Source organism: Arachis hypogaea, chromosome 15, assembly GCF_003086295.3.
Source record: "Arachis hypogaea cultivar Tifrunner chromosome 15, arahy.Tifrunner.gnm2.J5K5, whole genome shotgun sequence".
NCBI lineage: Eukaryota > Viridiplantae > Streptophyta > Magnoliopsida > Fabales > Fabaceae > Arachis > Arachis hypogaea.
Window position 1 is genome coordinate 115,406,459 of NC_092050.1, and position 19,990 is coordinate 115,426,448.

At 36.7% G+C, this 19,990-nt stretch overlaps 1 protein-coding gene across 1 annotated transcript; it reads left to right on the plus strand.

Moving 5' to 3' along the window:
• The first annotated feature begins 1,378 nt into the window (after positions 1-1,378).
• LOC112747116 (probable calcium-binding protein CML15) lies at positions 1,379-2,291 on the plus strand. Its single transcript, XM_025795138.3, has one exon. The coding sequence runs from the start codon at positions 1,522-1,524 to the stop codon at positions 1,993-1,995; it is 474 nt and encodes a 157-aa protein (XP_025650923.1). The 5' UTR covers positions 1,379-1,521; the 3' UTR covers positions 1,996-2,291.
• Positions 2,292-19,990: the final 17,699 nt, after the last annotated feature.

Consider the following 19,990-nt stretch of genomic DNA (forward strand, 5'->3'; position numbering starts at 1 on the left):
AGTAGTTACTATCTTCTATTATTATCTAAGCTGTGTAGAACAAATAGTGAAGTATATTTTAAAAATGAGCATTTCGATATGGGAAAAGAATGAAAGATGGAATAAAGCTCAAAATTCAGGGACATTATATATACAAAAAAAAAATTATCAAAAATATTCATGAAGTTTACGAACGCTGATATAAGTACTTATAAATTAAGAAAATTAAATATCCATAAAAGATGAGTTCTGTACGTTAAAAGTATCAAAATTTTAATTTTTTATTAATTTTTTAATAAAATTCTCAAGCTACCCACCCTCAACACTAACTCACTTTTTTAACCTTCCATAACTCAACATGCATCTTTAAAACCCTTGTCATGAAATTCGAAACTACTCCTACAACAGAATTAAATCAATCGACAAATAAATGGTGGATGATCGGACCTCAACCGATTCAGTAATAAGTTTACAATCCATACCCAAACTAAATCAATCAAACACTAAAAAAGTACTCAAAACATAAAAAATTTTTAAATTCATTCATCCAATTTCAATTCACTCTAGCAAAACCAGAAATTGAAACATCTATCAACCATAAAAAACTAACAAATCCGTTCATACAATTTGAAATTTACTTCAGCAAAGATCATAAGTAGATTAAAAATCAATAAAAAATTAGGGTTTAGATACTTTTGTCGTTCGAAATTTATTTTTTATAGATACAATGTTAATTTCCTTAATTTATAAGTACTTTTGTCAACGTTTGTAAACTTCATAGATACTTTTGGTAGTTTTCCATAGAAAAAATATAAACAAGTAGGCTGAAGAAGTTAGTGGTGAGTTTCATATTGAGTAGAATGAATGGATAATTAGTCTTTGCTAATTTACCATTCCAAGCATGCGTAGCAAGTTTGGTGCAATCGCTTTAAGGCCAAATACATAAAAGATTATTTTTCTTTTGTTATTTTTTTAAAAAAGACTATACTCTATTACTTAATTAAACATTAATTAATTAAGTTGTAAACTTATCTAATCTCGTTGAAATTTTTAACGAACTATCTAGCTAAACTATATAGATATAGATGTTTATTAAGGAAAAACAATGCTATCTGCTTTTATTATACCCAAAACAAATTATTAGCCAATGTCGAGGTATTACTTATTGCAATGAGAAGTTTTGTACTAATTATAGTACTCATCAGTAGTTCTCAACTCGGTTATAATGTTGGTTAATATTCTCTAAAAAGCATAGGGTTTTACTACATTGGAAGATTCCATTAGTTTTATATAACTTGAATTCACTCAAATATAGTTTATAATTAACAATTCAAGGCTGTGCCTGTTATAAAACAATGTAACTAACCAATCCCGCAACCAAATCAGACGACACAAGAACCTCACATTCTTCATCATCAAATAAAAGCAAAAAGGTTCCAACTAATTAGCCATTTACCATTTTAGGTCAAAACTCAAAACCTCTCTCTTGCTCTCATCTTCTACCACCACAACCACAACCACAACCACATCCGTCCCTTTGCGATGGCCAACCTCCATTCCGAGCAGATCAATCAGCTGCACGACATCTTCAATCGCTTTGACACCGACTCCGATGGAAGCCTCACCCACCTAGAGCTCGCCGCCCTCCTTCGATCTCTCGGCATCAAACCCACCGGCGATCAACTCCATGCCTTACTTACCAACATGGACAACAATGGCAATGGATATATAGAATTTGATGAGCTTGTTCATGCCTTATTACCTGATTTGAATGAGCATGTCCTAATCAATCAAGAACAACTCAGCGAGTTGTTTCGATCATTTGATAAAGACGGAAATGGCTACATTACCGCCGCAGAACTTGCCAGCACCATGGCAAAAATGGGCCATCCGTTAACTTACCGTGAGCTTTCCGATATGATGGCCGAAGCTGATAGCAATGGTGACGGTGTTATTAGTTTCAATGAGTTTGCAGGAATCATGGCAAAGTCAGCTTCTAATTTTTTTGCGTGTTAATATTCAAGGAAATAGCCTGCTGGCTTAGCTATATAAAGATTCATTCAAGAATTAGGTATGAATAATGTACAAGGTTTGATTTATGTGAACATATATGTTGTTACATTGTTGAACAAATTAAGACGATGAAAGACAAATGTTGAAGACAAAACAAAATTAGGAATATTGTATATATATGATGCAATGGAAAACAATGGTGGATTTAATCGGCATGTTAAAAGATTGCGACTAGTTGTGAATGAAACTTGTACATATACTTTTCTGGGTGTAACATTTTATGTCTTACATTTTTCTTTCTTTCTTTCTTTCTTTCTTTTTTTTTTTCTGTTGTTTGCTCATTCATAATTATCATCTAAAATATAATTACAATTTGAATATCGAAATGAGGACGAATCCAATTTAAAGAATTATACCCTACATATTAATTAAGAATAATCTTTTGAAATTGAATGGCAACATAGTTCTGTATAAATTGCAGCTTATTAATTATATAAATCATTTTTGCTTCAAAAGTTTTACCATTACCTAGTTTTAGATTAAGGATAACAGAATCCTTTAATGTCTAATTTTCTTTTGATCTTGATTTCTTTGGGTGCGCTTGGTGGGTTTTTTTCTTTACATGTTAAACTATTTGCACTAATGATTAAGTTATGGCTTTTTTATAATTTTCATTCTCGATGTCATTCAGAAATAGTAATAAAAAATGGTAATAAAAAATATTAATAAAAAACAGTTAAAATTTTTTTATTTAATATTAATTAATTATTATAATAATTAATAAATATTAAATAAAATAAGTTTTAGTTGTTTTTTTTTTATCTCTTTAATATTATTGGATTAATTATTTGTATAAAAGACTGGCAGATTGGATTTGGATGAAAACCACGATGCTAATAGAGGAGGCAAAAATAGAAGGTAATAAGTTAGCTAATAAACACCAAAATTCATGAAGAAAAGCTTTGAAAGGACACCACACGTTGTTTGGAAAAGTGATACCCAAATCGGTTTTTTTGGGAACTTTTTATCAGACATCAAATTAGTTCTAAAATTTCGTTTTGTTATGCAAATTAGTTCCACATCAAATACTCATCAAAATCGTAGCATTGATGAAAGGTTTGAAAATTTTTAGAGACTTCTAATTTTTTATTAAATAATGATAGAATTTATCTGTCTAAATTTTTTACTATAATTTGATTTGGGAATTGATTTACTTAACAAAATAAAAAGTTAGAATGAAACTGATTTAGTAATTACAATCTGTCAGAAATTTAATTGTCTAACTAAAAGTTATTCAAAAATTGATTGGGAATATTATATAGAAACATACCTTAATGCTAAAAGGCAATGTACGTCACATGATTTGATTTAGAAAATTTTTTTCCATGCTAGTGTTTTAGATTACCTCTTTCTTATTATAGGCAAAGAGCATCTTTAACGGAAGAAAATTTGAAGTCCTATTTTACGTAGGGTCAGAAGAAAAGAGGGATTTATGCATTAAGAAAAAATGATGAATAAAATTTCAAGCTGGTTTCTAATAATTTTTTTAAGGATAAGCTGATTTTTGTCGAAAAAAGTGGAATCATCCGATCTTTGTTTTTGGTAGCCGTAAAATATAATGATCATTCTGTCATTTTCAGTGTTAAAATTTAACAGAATTTATTTACGTGTCATTTAACGACGATAATGTGGAGCTTTTCATTTAAATTAGTGGAAATTCATTTAAAAAAATATGAGAGAGTTGGGAGAGAGAGAGAGAGAAAGTTGGGGATAGTTTTAGGAATCCGATCAAAGATCCTAGAGTTTGGAATCGAGAAGAATATCATCGATTGGAGATGGAGTCCTTTTCGATCTTCTTGGATAACCTTCCAGAAGATATTTCAAAGAGAGAACTGTTCGAGCTTTTCAGTTGGACTGGACATATATATAAACGACATATACCTATCTCAGAAGCAAAAAAATGGTAGTTTGTACATCTTTGCGTTCATACGATACACCACGAGGGGAGGAGCTTTGAAGGCCATAACACAGATGAATTGTATGAGACTGGGAGGTAAGGTTATGTTTGTTGGAGAAGCAAAATACAGGAGACTGTCGGTTGCGAATGGCACAAAGAAGATACAGGAAGGAGGTATCATTCGAAGAGAAAGTGTCCCTCAGCCGCAAAAGGAACGTGAGGATGCTCCAGCTCTCCCAGCTAGTAGTTCTAAGGATGTGAGAAAAGATAAGAAGATGCAAGACCCACATGGGAATGGATGGACAAAGAAGTTGGAAGTGGCAGTTGACGAACGGGATTTTTGATGGTATAGAAATTCACAAATGAATTCTCGTTGCAAGTATAGTTTCTAAACCAATCACTAATCCTTTCATACAAAAAGTTGTTTGTCACTAGTACAAACCCCTAAATTTTATAAACCGAAGTATTGGACCTCGGGTCGTTCTCCCTAGGAATTACAATAAAGTGTCTTGTTATTGGTTGTGAGTTATTTTGGGGTTTTTAAGCTTTTGGACAAGAAATATAAATGGCAAAGAAAATAAACTAACAACTAACAAAGCTCTTGGCAAGATATGAGAACTAGAAGTCCTATCCTAGTTATCCTTCTCAATTGTGATGAGAATTGTTCATTGCTACCACTTAGTTAACCCTTACTAAAAAAAGGAAAGTCAAGTGGATGAATTGACTTGAGCTACAAGTCCTAGCCAACTCCCAAGGAAAGACTAGCTTTAGTGCACTCCAAACCAATTAGCAATCTCTCCAATTATCAATCAACAAAGGAATTAGATAACTCAAGTGTCACTAATTACTCTACCTAGGCCAAGAGGAACAAAATCTACACTAAAACTAAAAGAGACATTTCAACAAACACATAAAGTGCAAGAGGAGTAAACATTATTAAATGCAAGAATTAAAGGAATCTACAACTACAAAAACAAGAGATCAACAATAGAAAACTAAATCAATCATGAAACAACAAAGAACTTACCAATTGCATTGAAGGAGAAATGTAGATCTACAAAAGAGAATTCACAAACTACAAACAAAGGAATTACATTAGAAGAAGAATCCTACAAGTGCAATAGAGGAGAGGAACGAAAATTAGAAGAGAGAATAAGAAGAAATAGATCTAGATCTAAGAACTAATCTAATCCTAATCCTAGAGAGAAGAGAGAGCTTCTCTCTCTAGAAACTAACTACAAAGCTAAACTAAACTAATTGGTAACTAACATATGTTTCCCTCTTCACTCCTTGGGTTAAATAGCATCAGAAATGAGTTGGATTGGGCCCACAAGGCTTTAGAATTCGTTGGCCACGTTTTGCTTTAAGTGAACTAGGTGGCAGCAACGGCGCGTGCGCGTACTTTGCGCGTGCGCGCCACCATACATGTAGCAACTATGGCAAATCTTATATCGTTTCGAAGCCCCGGATGTTAGCTTTCCAACCCAACTGGAACCGCATCATTTGGACCTCTGTAGCTCAAGTTATGGTCGTTTAAGTGCAAAGAGGTCGGCTTGACAGCTTTCCGGTTCTTTCATTTCTTCATGAGTTCTCCAACTTTTCATGCTTTCTTTCTTCATTCCCTTGATCCAATCTTTGCCTCCTAAACCTTAAATCACTTAACAAACATATCAAGGCATCCAATAGAATCAAGGTGAATTAAATTTAGCTATTTTAAGTCCTAAAAAGCATGTTTTCACTCTTAAGCACAATTAAAGGAGAATATACAAAACCATGCTATTTCTTGAATAAATATGGGTAAAAGGTGATAAAATCCCCAAAAATCAATACAAAACAAACCCTACAAATGGGGTTTGTCAACCTCCCCACACTTAAACCAAGCATGTCCTCATGCTTAAACCAAGAATGAAGTAAGGGTATGGCATTTATTCAATGGAAACTAACTAAATGCAATCTACCTATATGCAACTATCTAAATGAATGCAAGTGCTTGGTCAAAATAAATCAATTCCCAAGAAACATATATGCACAAGGGCTAAGGACTAGCAAGTCTAATCCGCAATTGAATTGAGTTATTAAATATTTTTACAAACTTGCATGAAGAATGATGATCATAGGTGAAAACATGTAATTGAGCATCAAACCCTCACCGGATGTGTTTGCACTCTATTCGCTCAAGTGTTTAGGGTTGATTCACTCAATTCTCCTCTATTTCATGCTTTCCAAGATTTGTTTTTCTTCTAACAATCAACATTTATTCCATGCATGCATGCAAGTATCATGAGGTCTTTTCATTGGTTGTAATGGGGCTAGGGTCAAGGTAGGATGCATATTTGGTCAAGTGAGCTTGAAATTTGAATCTTTGATAAGCTTAAACTTCCCACCTAACCTATGACATCCTATACAATTAAGTTCTAATCTAGCTACCTATTCTTCACTTTTTCACATACTCATGCATTTTCTTTTTCATTTCACAACACTTATGCATTGATTTTATTGGACCTTGCCTTGGGGCATTTTGTCCCCTTTTTATTATTTTTTTTCTTCTTTTTTTTTTCTATTTTTTTTTCTTTTCCATATTATTTTTCTTTTCTTTTTCTTTTGTTTTTCTCATTTTTTTTCTTTCTATATGCAAGAGCATCAATGCATAAGGTTTTACATTTGATCGATACATGAATATATACCCAATTCCCAATATTTTCAATAACAATACAAAATACCCTTTTATTCACCCAATGTCCCAAGGTTCCCACACTTGAATGATACTCACACACACTAGCCTAAGCTAATCAAAGATCCAAATTAAGGGACAATTATTGTTTTTCGCTTTAAGGCTTGTAATGTGCTAAAATAAGAATAAGTGGGTTAAGCGTAGGCTCAAATTTGGCTAACAAAGGAAGATAAAAGGTAAGGCTATTTGGGTAAGTGAGCTAATAAAATGATGGCCTCAATCATATAAATGCATGAATATACAAAATAATGGAAATAAAGAATCAAACAAATCAAAGATTACAATCATAGAAAGAGAATAATGCACACAAGAAGGAAAAATAAGTGGTTATAAGATGTAACCACACCATTAGGCTCAAGACTCTCTTGCTTGTGTTCTTAGCTCAAAAACATGATCTACAATATATAATTCAAGCAAGTTCTATGAAAAGTTTTCACTCAAATCAATTGGTGCCCTATAGATAGAAATCCTTGGAAAATTTTCATTATTTTGACTAAGCTTATTGTGTATATATATGCAAAAATAAGAAAATGAAAGTAAAAATCCTAAAAACCTAAAAATGAAATGCAAAAGTGTTGGGATTAGAAATTTGTCACCCAAAATCGCCAACCGGTCAGACGACCTCCCCACACTTAAAAGTTTGCACCGTCCTCGGTGCACTCAAAGATGAGCAAGGGGGTACGGCGACTCTCCGGATTGCTATGTGTTCTTTCTTCTGCTTCCATGGTTGCTTGTGGTGCATTCGTTATGAAAAACAAAAATACAACACCATAAGATGAGAAGATATAAAAGCAAGGAAGCATACATTGTTGGAATGAGGTAAATCACTAGAATGAGGTGAGTGAATTAGTGTGACATTAAGAAATATTAGGTGTGTGAATTCTAAATTGCGCGGTTTAGAATACACATTAGCATAAAAGCTATGTCACAAAAGAAGCATGCACTTCACTTATCCTAGTGTGCTTGAGATGCTTTAAGTAAGCTTGTAAGGTAAGACAAGCATTAGAGAAGCATGAAAGCATTCAAGTCAAATATATGGATGGATATAATCATGAACACAATGCATTAAGGTAAATGCACAACATCATCCATCAAGAGGTTGCCTAATCGAGGGAAAAGGATCCAAATCACATGATGGCTAGCTACAACATGCAATTCAAAAGAGTTATAAGCTCGAAGACAATTCTCATCACTTGGTATTTTTTCAAAAGGTAAGCATGAAAAACTCAAAACCAAGTAACAAAATATAACCTCAATCATAGAATCCAACAAAGATTATCTAAAAACATTCATGCTAAAATAGCATTTAGGCAATAAGGGATATAGCAATGTATAGTAAACAAAGTCAATAATCCAACACTTATGATGAAAAGAGAGAAAATAAAATGAAAACTAAACTAGAACGAACTAATCAACTAATTAACTAACTAACTAACTAACTAACAACCAACTAAAATAAATGGTTATCGATGGTGTTTGGAAGTGTTGGATGAGGGGTAGTAGGAGGGAGGAAGAAAGGAGAAGGAAAGAAATAAAAAGAGGAAAAGAAAAGAAGTGGATGGAGGAAAGGGCATCCACGCGTATGCACGCATGGCGCGCACGCGTCGTTGGCTTATTTCGAGAGTGGCGCGTACGCGTCATGTGCGCGTGTGCGCAAGTGCGGTTTGTGCCAGAGGCACAACGTTGGCGCGGCGCAGGCACAACTCTCTGGAAAATGTATGGAGGTTGGAACTTCTCAATCCACGCGTACGCACGCATGGCGCGCGCGCGTGGATGGTCGGAAATGCTGTAAGTGCGCGTACGCGCCATGTACGCGTACGCGTGGATGGTGCTCTGTTTTTCAAAAATTTTCTTTTTTCTATGTTTTTGCACCAATCCAAGCATTCCAAACCTCCAAACAGCTACCAAAACACCATAAAACCTTATTTAACATACTTAAACTACCAAACATACTCAACTAACTAAACAAAACATGAAATTAAACTAATTCTATCAATATGTACAAAAGAGAAAATGAAAGGATTTTACCATGGTGGGTTGTCTCCCACCTAGCACTTTTGTTTAGTGTCCTTAAGTTGGACTTATGGGGCGCTCCTCTCAAGGTGGCTTGTGCTTGAAGCTATCCTTGAACATCCACCAATGCTTGAATCTCCAATAAGCTCCATTCTTCAATTTTAATATCTTCAAGCCTTGATGGAGTTCTTCACAAACCATGGGCTCCCAAAATTGATCCTCATATATTCCCGGATCCCATGTCTTATTTCCACACCCATCTTCAAGTTGATTATCATTATTCCATTTGGGTGGCATGACCTTAGAATTCTCAATAAAGTGACCAAACATTCTCCTAGACCCAAACAATCTAGCTCTATACCAAACCGTGCAATTAAGCTTTGAACATGCAACCATAATGAGCCTAGAATAATGTTTCCAACCACTAGCCATTTTCTTTTTGCTTTTAAAGCCACAAATATGTCTAAGTTGACCATCCGTCTCAAGCAAACCATATTCAAGGGGAATAATAAAGCTTGAGTATAAGGAATTTACCCACTTGAATGAAAGAATGGATGGTGGTGGCTTGGGGAGAGGTATCTCCAACGTGCTAGCAAGCTTTACTCCCTTGTGTTCTTCCTTATTAATCTCCACCTCTTCATAAGCTTCTTCACTTCCAATCCTTTGTTCATCAATTTCATCTAACTCTTCCTCATCACTCAAATCATAAATGGGAGGTTGAGAGAAATCTACCTCCACATTGCTTTCTATCTCATTGGGAGAAGGTTCTTCAAATTCAAAGGATTCACCACCAAGATGGTTGGATGCATGATCTTCATCACCAAGGGAACTCAATTCTTGCTTCATTCTTTCCAAGTCTTCATTCAAAAATTGTTTTGGAGGTTGTGCACTTTCCTCCTTGACATCAAATTCAATCTTCTTGGATGGATTTTCTATGATTTTAGCTTCCCATGGAGGTTCCGCATCTCCTAGGTCTTCAACCACTTCTTCCTCTTCTTTAATGATCATAGGCTCCTCCAATTGTTCTAATACAAAGTAGCCTTCCTCCCTTTCCACCGGAGTTTCCAATCTCTCCTTCATGCTATGCTCTTCTTGAGCCATGGGAGTTCCTTGAGTGTCCAAAAGTTGGGATGCTAACCGGTTTACCACCGCATCCAAGGCGGTCATGAATTGTTGCACATCCCTTGTCATCTCCTCATGTCCTTGAAGAAGAACACCAAGGGTTCCATCCATTAGAGGTTGGAGTGGATAAGAAGGTTCATTGTCTTGGAGAAAGGGTTCATTATAGGAAGGTGGTTCTTCTTGGTAAGGTAGTGGTGTGTATTGAAGTGGTTTTTGGGAGTAGTAATCTTGGAATTGTGGTTCCATGTATGGCTCATATGGTTCAAAAGGAGGTTGGTATGGTGGGTAAGGATCATGGTCATATGGAGGTGTTTGTTGAAAATAGGCTTGTGAGTGTGGTTGAGGGTCATGTTGAGGATATGACTCATAGGCATATGGTGGTGGTTCTTGAAAATCACAAGGAGATCCATCATAGCCATTGGATTGATATGCATCATAGAATGGCTCTTTTTCATAGTGCATTGGTGGAGGTTGTTGCCATGATGATTGATCATAAGCATATGGCTCTTCCCACCTTTGATTGTCCCATCCTTGATACACATCTCCATTATAGTCCTCATCACCTACAACATAGTTGAAATTACACTCATAGCCAAAATGAGAATTCATGGTGAAAAGATAAAATAAAAACAAAAGCTAATAGAAAACAAAAGAAACAAAATTCTACAACTAGCAAATAAAGCAAAAAGCAAGATATTCACACTATTCACATATATATAATAACCAATAACATAACACCATTGCAATTCCCCGGCAACGGCGCCATTTTGACGAACGGGATTTTTGATGGTATAGAAATTCACAAATGAATTCTCGTTGCAAGTATAGTTTCTAAACCAATCACTAATCCTTTCATACAAAAAGTTGTTTGTCACTAGTACAAACCCCTAAATTTTATAAACCGAAGTATTGGACCTCGGGTCGTTCTCCCTAGGAATTACAATAAAGTGTCTTGTTATTGGTTGTGAGTTATTTTGGGGTTTTTAAGCTTTTGGACAAGAAATATAAATGGCAAAGAAAATAAACTAACAACTAACAAAGCTCTTGGCAAGATATGAGAACTAGAAGTCCTATCCTAGTTATCCTTCTCAATTGTGATGAGAATTGTTCATTGCTACCACTTAGTTAACCCTTACTAAAGAAAGGAAAGTCAAGTGGATGAATTGACTTGAGCTACAAGTCCTAGCCAACTCCCAAGGAAAGACTAGCTTTAGTGCACTCCAAACCAATTAGCAATCTCTCCAATTATCAATCAACAAAGGAATTAGATAACTCAAGTGTCACTAATTACTCTACCTAGGCCAAGAGGAACAAAATCTACACTAAAACTAAAAGAGACATTTCAACAAACACATAAAGTGCAAGAGGAGTAAACATTATTAAATGCAAGAATTAAAGGAATCTACAACTACAAAAACAAGAGATCAACAATAGAAAACTAAATCAATCATGAAACAACAAAGAACTTACCAATTGCATTGAAGGAGAAATGTAGATCTACAAAAGAGAATTCACAAACTACAAACAAAGGAATTACATTAGAAGAAGAATCCTACAAGTGCAATAGAGGAGAGGAACGAAAATTAGAAGAGAGAATAAGAAGAAATAGATCTAGATCTAAGAACTAATCTAATCCTAATCCTAGAGAGAAGAGAGAGCTTCTCTCTCTAGAAACTAACTACAAAGCTAAACTAAACTAATTGGTAACTAACATATATTTCCCTCTTCACTCCTTGGGTTAAATAGCATCAGAAATGAGTTGGATTGGGCCCACAAGGCTTTAGAATTCGTTGGCCACGTTTTGCTTTAAGTGAACTAGGTGGCAGCAACGGCGCGTGCGCGTACTTTGCGCGTGCGCGCCACCATACATGTAGCAACTATAGCAAATCTTATATCGTTTCGAAGCCCCGGATGTTAGCTTTCCAACCCAACTGGAACCGCATCATTTGGACCTCTGTAGCTCAAGTTATGGTCGTTTAAGTGCAAAGAGGTCGGCTTGACAGCTTTCCGGTTCTTTCATTTCTTCATGAGTTCTCCAACTTTTCATGCTTTCTTTCTTCATTCCCTTGATCCAATCTTTGCCTCCTAAACCTTAAATCACTTAACAAACATATCAAGGCATCCAATAGAATCAAGGTGAATTAAATTTAGCTATTTTAAGTCCTAAAAAGCATGTTTTCACTCTTAAGCACAATTAAAGGAGAATATACAAAACCATGCTATTTCTTGAATAAATATGGGTAAAAGGTGATAAAATCCCCAAAAATCAATACAAAACAAACCCTACAAATGGGGTTTGTCAACCTCCCCACACTTAAACCAAGCATGTCCTCATGCTTAAACCAAGAATGAAGTAAGGGTATGGCATTTATTCAATGGAAACTAACTAAATGCAATCTACCTATATGCAACTATCTAAATGAATGCAAGTGCTTGGTCAAAATAAATCAATTCCCAAGAAACATATATGCACAAGGGCTAAGGACTAGCAAGTCTAATCCGCAATTGAATTGAGTTATTAAATATTTTTACAAACTTGCATGAAGAATGATGATCATAGGTGAAAACATGTAATTGAGCATCAAACCCTCACCGGATGTGTTTGCACTCTATTCGCTCAAGTGTTTAGGGTTGATTCACTCAATTCTCCTCTATTTCATGCTTTCCAAGATTTGTTTTTCTTCTAACAATCAACATTTATTCCATGCATGCATGCAAGTATCATGAGGTCTTTTCATTGGTTGTAATGGGGCTAGGGTCAAGGTAGGATGCATATTTGGTCAAGTGAGCTTGAAATTTGAATCTTTGATAAGCTTAAACTTCCCACCTAACCTATGACATCCTATACAATTAAGTTCTAATCTAGCTACCTATTCTTCACTTTTTCACATACTCATGCATTTTCTTTTTCATTTCACAACACTTATGCATTGATTTTATTGGACCTTGCCTTGGGGCATTTTGTCCCCTTTTTATTATTTTTTTTCTTCTTTTTTTTTTCTATTTTTTTTCTTTTCCATATTATTTTTCTTTTCTTTTTCTTTTGTTTTTCTCATTTTTTTTCTTTCTATATGCAAGAGCATCAATGCATAAGGTTTTACATTTGATCGATACATGAATATATACCCAATTCCCAATATTTTCAATAACAATACAAAATACCCTTTTATTCACCCAATGTCCCAAGGTTCCCACACTTGAATGATACTCACACACACTAGCCTAAGCTAATCAAAGATCCAAATTAAGGGACAATTATTGTTTTTCGCTTTAAGGCTTGTAATGTGCTAAAATAAGAATAAGTGGGTTAAGCGTAGGCTCAAATTTGGCTAACAAAGGAAGATAAAAGGTAAGGCTATTTGGGTAAGTGAGCTAATAAAATGATGGCCTCAATCATATAAATGCATGAATATACAAAATAATGGAAATAAAGAATCAAACAAATCAAAGATTACAATCATAGAAAGAGAATAATGCACACAAGAAGGAAAAATAAGTGGTTATAAGATGTAACCACACCATTAGGCTCAAGACTCTCTTGCTTGTGTTCTTAGCTCAAAAACATGATCTACAATATATAATTCAAGCAAGTTCTATGAAAAGTTTTCACTCAAATCAATTGGTGCCCTATAGATAGAAATCCTTGGAAAATTTTCATTATTTTGACTAAGCTTATTGTGTATATATATGCAAAAATAAGAAAATGAAAGTAAAAATCCTAAAAACCTAAAAATGAAATGCAAAAGTGTTGGGATTAGAAATTTGTCACCCAAAATCGCCAACCGGTCAGACGACCTCCCCACACTTAAAAGTTTGCACCGTCCTCGGTGCACTCAAAGATGAGCAAGGGGGTACGGCGACTCTCCGGATTGCTATGTGTTCTTTCTTCTGCTTCCATGGTTGCTTGTGGTGCATTCGTTATGAAAAACAAAAATACAACACCATAAGATGAGAAGATATAAAAGCAAGGAAGCATACATTGTTGGAATGAGGTAAATCACTAGAATGAGGTGAGTGAATTAGTGTGACATTAAGAAATATTAGGTGTGTGAATTCTAAATTGCGCGGTTTAGAATACACATTAGCATAAAAGCTATGTCACAAAAGAAGCATGCACTTCACTTATCCTAGTGTGCTTGAGATGCTTTAAGTAAGCTTGTAAGGTAAGACAAGCATTAGAGAAGCATGAAAGCATTCAAGTCAAATATATGGATGGATATAATCATGAACACAATGCATTAAGGTAAATGCACAACATCATCCATCAAGAGGTTGCCTAATCGAGGGAAAAGGATCCAAATCACATGATGGCTAGCTACAACATGCAATTCAAAAGAGTTATAAGCTCGAAGACAATTCTCATCACTTGGTATTTTTTCAAAAGGTAAGCATGAAAAACTCAAAACCAAGTAACAAAATATAACCTCAATCATAGAATCCAACAAAGATTATCTAAAAACATTCATGCTAAAATAGCATTTAGGCAATAAGGGATATAGCAATGTATAGTAAACAAAGTCAATAATCCAACACTTATGATGAAAAGAGAGAAAATAAAATGAAAACTAAACTAGAACGAACTAATCAACTAATTAACTAACTAACTAACTAACTAACAACCAACTAAAATAAATGGTTATCGATGGTGTTTGGAAGTGTTGGATGAGGGGTAGTAGGAGGGAGGAAGAAAGGAGAAGGAAAGAAATAAAAAGAGGAAAAGAAAAGAAGTGGATGGAGGAAAGGGCATCCACGCGTATGCACGCATGGCGCGCACGCGTCGTTGGCTTATTTCGAGAGTGGCGCGTACGCGTCATGTGCGCGTGTGCGCAAGTGCGGTTTGTGCCAGAGGCACAACGTTGGCGCGGCGCAGGCACAACTCTCTGGAAAATGTATGGAGGTTGGAACTTCTCAATCCACGCGTACGCACGCATGGCGCGCACGCGTGGATGGTCGGAAATGCTGTAAGTGCGCGTACGCGCCATGTACGCGTACGCGTGGATGGTGCTCTGTTTTTCAAAAATTTTCTTTTTTCTATGTTTTTGCACCAATCCAAGCATTCCAAACCTCCAAACAGCTACCAAAACACCATAAAACCTTATTTAACATACTTAAACTACCAAACATACTCAACTAACTAAACAAAACATGAAATTAAACTAATTCTATCAATATGTGCAAAAGAGAAAATGAAAGGATTTTACCATGGTGGGTTGTCTCCCACCTAGCACTTTTGTTTAGTGTCCTTAAGTTGGACTTATGGGGCGCTCCTCTCAAGGTGGCTTGTGCTTGAAGCTATCCTTGAACATCCACCAATGCTTGAATCTCCAATAAGCTCCATTCTTCAATTTTAATATCTTCAAGCCTTGATGGAGTTCTTCACAAACCATGGGCTCCCAAAATTGATCCTCATATATTCCCGGATCCCATGTCTTATTTCCACACCCATCTTCAAGTTGATTATCATTATTCCATTTGGGTGGCATGACCTTAGAATTCTCAATAAAGTGACCAAACATTCTCCTAGACCCAAACAATCTAGCTCTATACCAAACCGTGCAATTAAGCTTTGAACATGCAACCATAATGAGCCTAGAATAATGTTTCCAACCACTAGCCATTTTCTTTTTGCTTTTAAAGCCACAAATATGTCTAAGTTGACCATCCGTCTCAAGCAAACCATATTCAAGGGGAATAATAAAGCTTGAGTATAAGGAATTTACCCACTTGAATGAAAGAATGGATGGTGGTGGCTTGGGGAGAGGTATCTCCAACGTGCTAGCAAGCTTTACTCCCTTGTGTTCTTCCTTATTAATCTCCACCTCTTCATAAGCTTCTTCACTTCCAATCCTTTGTTCATCAATTTCATCTAACTCTTCCTCATCACTCAAATCATAAATGGGAGGTTGAGAGAAATCTACCTCCACATTGCTTTCTATCTCATTGGGAGAAGGTTCTTCAAATTCAAAGGATTCACCACCAAGATGGTTGGATGCATGATCTTCATCACCAAGGGAACTCAATTCTTGCTTCATTCTTTCCAAGTCTTCATTCAAAAATTGTTTTGGAGGTTGTGCACTTTCCTCCTTGACATCAAATTCAATCTTCTTGGATGGATTTTCTATGATTTTAGCTTCCCATGGAGGTTCCGCATCTCCTAGGTCTTCAACCACTTCTTCCTCTTCTTTAATGATCATAGGCTCCTCCAATTGTTCTAATACAAAGTAGCCTTCCTCCCTTTCCACCGGAGTTTCCAATCTCTCCTTCATGCTATGCTCTTCTTGAGCCATGGGAGTTCCTTGAGTGTCCAAAAGTTGGGATGCTAACCGGTTTACCACCGCATCCAAGGCGGTCATGAATTGTTGCACATCCCTTGTCATCTCCTCATGTCCTTGAAGAAGAACACCAAGGGTTCCATCCATTAGAGGTTGGAGTGGATAAGAAGGTTCATTGTCTTGGAGAAAGGGTTCATTATAGGAAGGTGGTTCTTCTTGGTAAGGTGGTGGTGTGTATTGAAGTGGTTTTTGGGAGTAGTAATCTTGGAATTGTGGTTCCATGTATGGCTCATATGGTTCAAAAGGAGGTTGGTATGGTGGGTAAGGATCATGGTCATATGGAGGTGTTTGTTGAAAATAGGCTTGTGAGTGTGGTTGAGGGTCATGTTGAGGATATGACTCATAGGCATATGGTGGTGGTTCTTGAAAATCACAAGGAGATCCATCATAGCCATTGGATTGATATGCATCATAGAATGGCTCTTTTTCATAGTGCATTGGTGGAGGTTGTTGCCATGATGATTGATCATAAGCATATGGCTCTTCCCACCTTTGATTGTCCCATCCTTGATACACATCTCCATTATAGTCCTCATCACCTACAACATAGTTGAAATTACACTCATAGCCAAAATGAGAATTCATGGTGAAAAGATAAAATAAAAACAAAAGCTAATAGAAAACAAAAGAAACAAAATTCTACAACTAGCAAATAAAGCAAAAAGCAAGATATTCACACTATTCACATATATATAATAACCAATAACATAACACCATTGCAATTCCCCGGCAACGGCGCCATTTTGACGAACGGGATTTTTGATGGTATAGAAATTCACAAATGAATTCTCGTTGCAAGTATAGTTTCTAAACCAATCACTAATCCTTTCATACAAAAAGTTGTTTGTCACTAGTACAAACCCCTAAATTTTATAAACCGAAGTATTGGACCTCGGGTCGTTCTCCCTAGGAATTACAATAAAGTGTCTTGTTATTGGTTGTGAGTTATTTTGGGGTTTTTAAGCTTTTGGACAAGAAATATAAATGGCAAAGAAAATAAACTAACAACTAACAAAGCTCTTGGCAAGATATGAGAACTAGAAGTCCTATCCTAGTTATCCTTCTCAATTGTGATGAGAATTGTTCATTGCTACCACTTAGTTAACCCTTACTAAAGAAAGGAAAGTCAAGTGGATGAATTGACTTGAGCTACAAGTCCTAGCCAACTCCCAAGGAAAGACTAGCTTTAGTGCACTCCAAACCAATTAGCAATCTCTCCAATTATCAATCAACAAAGGAATTAGATAACTCAAGTGTCACTAATTACTCTACCTAGGCCAAGAGGAACAAAATCTACACTAAAACTAAAAGAGACATTTCAACAAACACATAAAGTGCAAGAGGAGTAAACATTATTAAATGCAAGAATTAAAGGAATCTACAACTACAAAAACAAGAGATCAACAATAGAAAACTAAATCAATCATGAAACAACAAAGAACTTACCAATTGCATTGAAGGAGAAATGTAGATCTACAAAAGAGAATTCACAAACTACAAACAAAGGAATTACATTAGAAGAAGAATCCTACAAGTGCAATAGAGGAGAGGAACGAAAATTAGAAGAGAGAATAAGAAGAAATAGATCTAGATCTAAGAACTAATCTAATCCTAATCCTAGAGAGAAGAGAGAGCTTCTCTCTCTAGAAACTAACTACAAAGCTAAACTAAACTAATTGGTAACTAACATATATTTCCCTCTTCACTCCTTGGGTTAAATAGCATCAGAAATGAGTTGGATTGGGCCCACAAGGCTTTAGAATTCGTTGGCCACGTTTTGCTTTAAGTGAACTAGGTGGCAGCAACGGTGCGTGCGCGTACTTTGCGCGTGCGCGCCACCATACATGTAGCAACTATGGCAAATCTTATATCGTTTCGAAGCCCCGGATGTTAGCTTTCCAACCCAACTGGAACCGCATCATTTGGACCTCTGTAGCTCAAGTTATGGTCGTTTAAGTGCAAAGAGGTCGGCTTGACAGCTTTCCGGTTCTTTCATTTCTTCATGAGTTCTCCAACTTTTCATGCTTTCTTTCTTCATTCCCTTGATCCAATCTTTGCCTCCTAAACCTTAAATCACTTAACAAACATATCAAGGCATCCAATAGAATCAAGGTGAATTAAATTTAGCTATTTTAAGTCCTAAAAAGCATGTTTTCACTCTTAAGCACAATTAAAGGAGAATATACAAAACCATGCTATTTCTTGAATAAATATGGGTAAAAGGTGATAAAATCCCCAAAAATCAATACAAAACAAACCCTACAAATGGGGTTTGTCAGCAGTGGCGAAAGAGAACTTGAACTGGTTGCAGAAAAGCCTGATAGGTGGAACAACAACGGCCATCGACTTTGGGTTGTTACAGGATTTGGTTGCTAAGAACTTTCCACAAGTTGTTCAGGTACAAGAATTGGGAGCTTACAAAGCCTTGCTGACGTTTGACAGTCTGTTGAATGCTGAAGAGACGTACACGTTCAAAATGAATAGCCTACTACAAATATTTCATAACGTATGGAGGTTGGACGAATCGGAGAAAAGTGATTCTCGAAGAGTCTGGCTAGAGTGTTATGGGGTCCCATTACATATTTGGACAGTGGATACCTTCAAGAAGATCGGTGTGGCCAATGGGGAGATGTGGTTGGGTGTGATAAAGGGACGGAATCGTGCGCCTCGTTTAGTGTTGGCCGGGTACTAATTGATACTTGTGTTATGGATGTGATCAATGAATGGGTTCATATCACTCTAGGTACCAGTGGATTTGACGTCTTGGTAAAAGAGGTAGGACAGGAAGTCTACAGCTCGCAATGTACTTTGGAAAAAAGAGCGGACAAAGATGTGGTTTGCGTTCTTCAAAATAACGAAACAATTAGAGCTCCTGATGTTGATGCTACAATGTCGTCTGACCTTACAAAGTTGATAGGCTATGGAGATCAGGCAGTGTTAGTAGTTACGGAAAGGGTACGGTAGGAAGAAGAAGATGAGGATAGATTAGTAATTTTAGAGTCAATTTTAAACAAATGGAGTTATGACCACTTAAAGCTCAATCAAAGAAATTCGGTTACGAATCAGCAAATTTATGGTCATATTGATGGCTTGGCAGATTTTATGGGATTGGAAGGGAGTAATGAAACAGATTCCAAGCTCACAATTCCATGGAGCTACACCTATGATCATAATGGGCTGAAAAGAGGAAAGCCCATTGGAACATGTGTGAGAGATAAGGGAAGGGCTACCAATGCCATTAAACACAAAAAAATTGTGTTGGGCCAAGGAGGCCCAAAATCACCAACAGATCGAATGGTGAGCACCGGTACTTGCTATAATGGACTGGACCATGATGCTGTGGGTCAGGTCGGGCTGTTCCAAGGAATGGATCATGATGCTGTGGGTCGGGTCGGGCTGCTCCAAGGAATGGATCATAAGGCTGTGGGTCGGGTCAGGCTGCTCCAAGGGATGGGATTTGTGACTGGCGATCCATCTGCACCGCTAGGGAAATCACGCGTGCTAGGGACTTATTGCAGCAACCTCGGAAAGGGAGAAGGTGGAGGTTGCCGCGTCTTGCACGATGCAGGTGATGAGCCACGGCGTAATGCGGGAAGGTTGGAAGAGGATGACCTTGAAAAGTGGGATGGCTCCGAGCGTGACGAAGAAGAAGGTTGCGTTGCATCCGTCGGCGGGAAAACCTTGAGGCGGAGGTTGACTGACGGTGACGGCGCCTCGCTGTTCGCTGGTTGTGCGCCGGGTAGGGGTGGCATCGCTGGTGAGAGGAAGGCTACAGGAGGAGTTAAATTGGTAAGGGCAGGGGCTTATAAACTGGAAGAATATGCTGTCAGGGTGGAGGGGGCT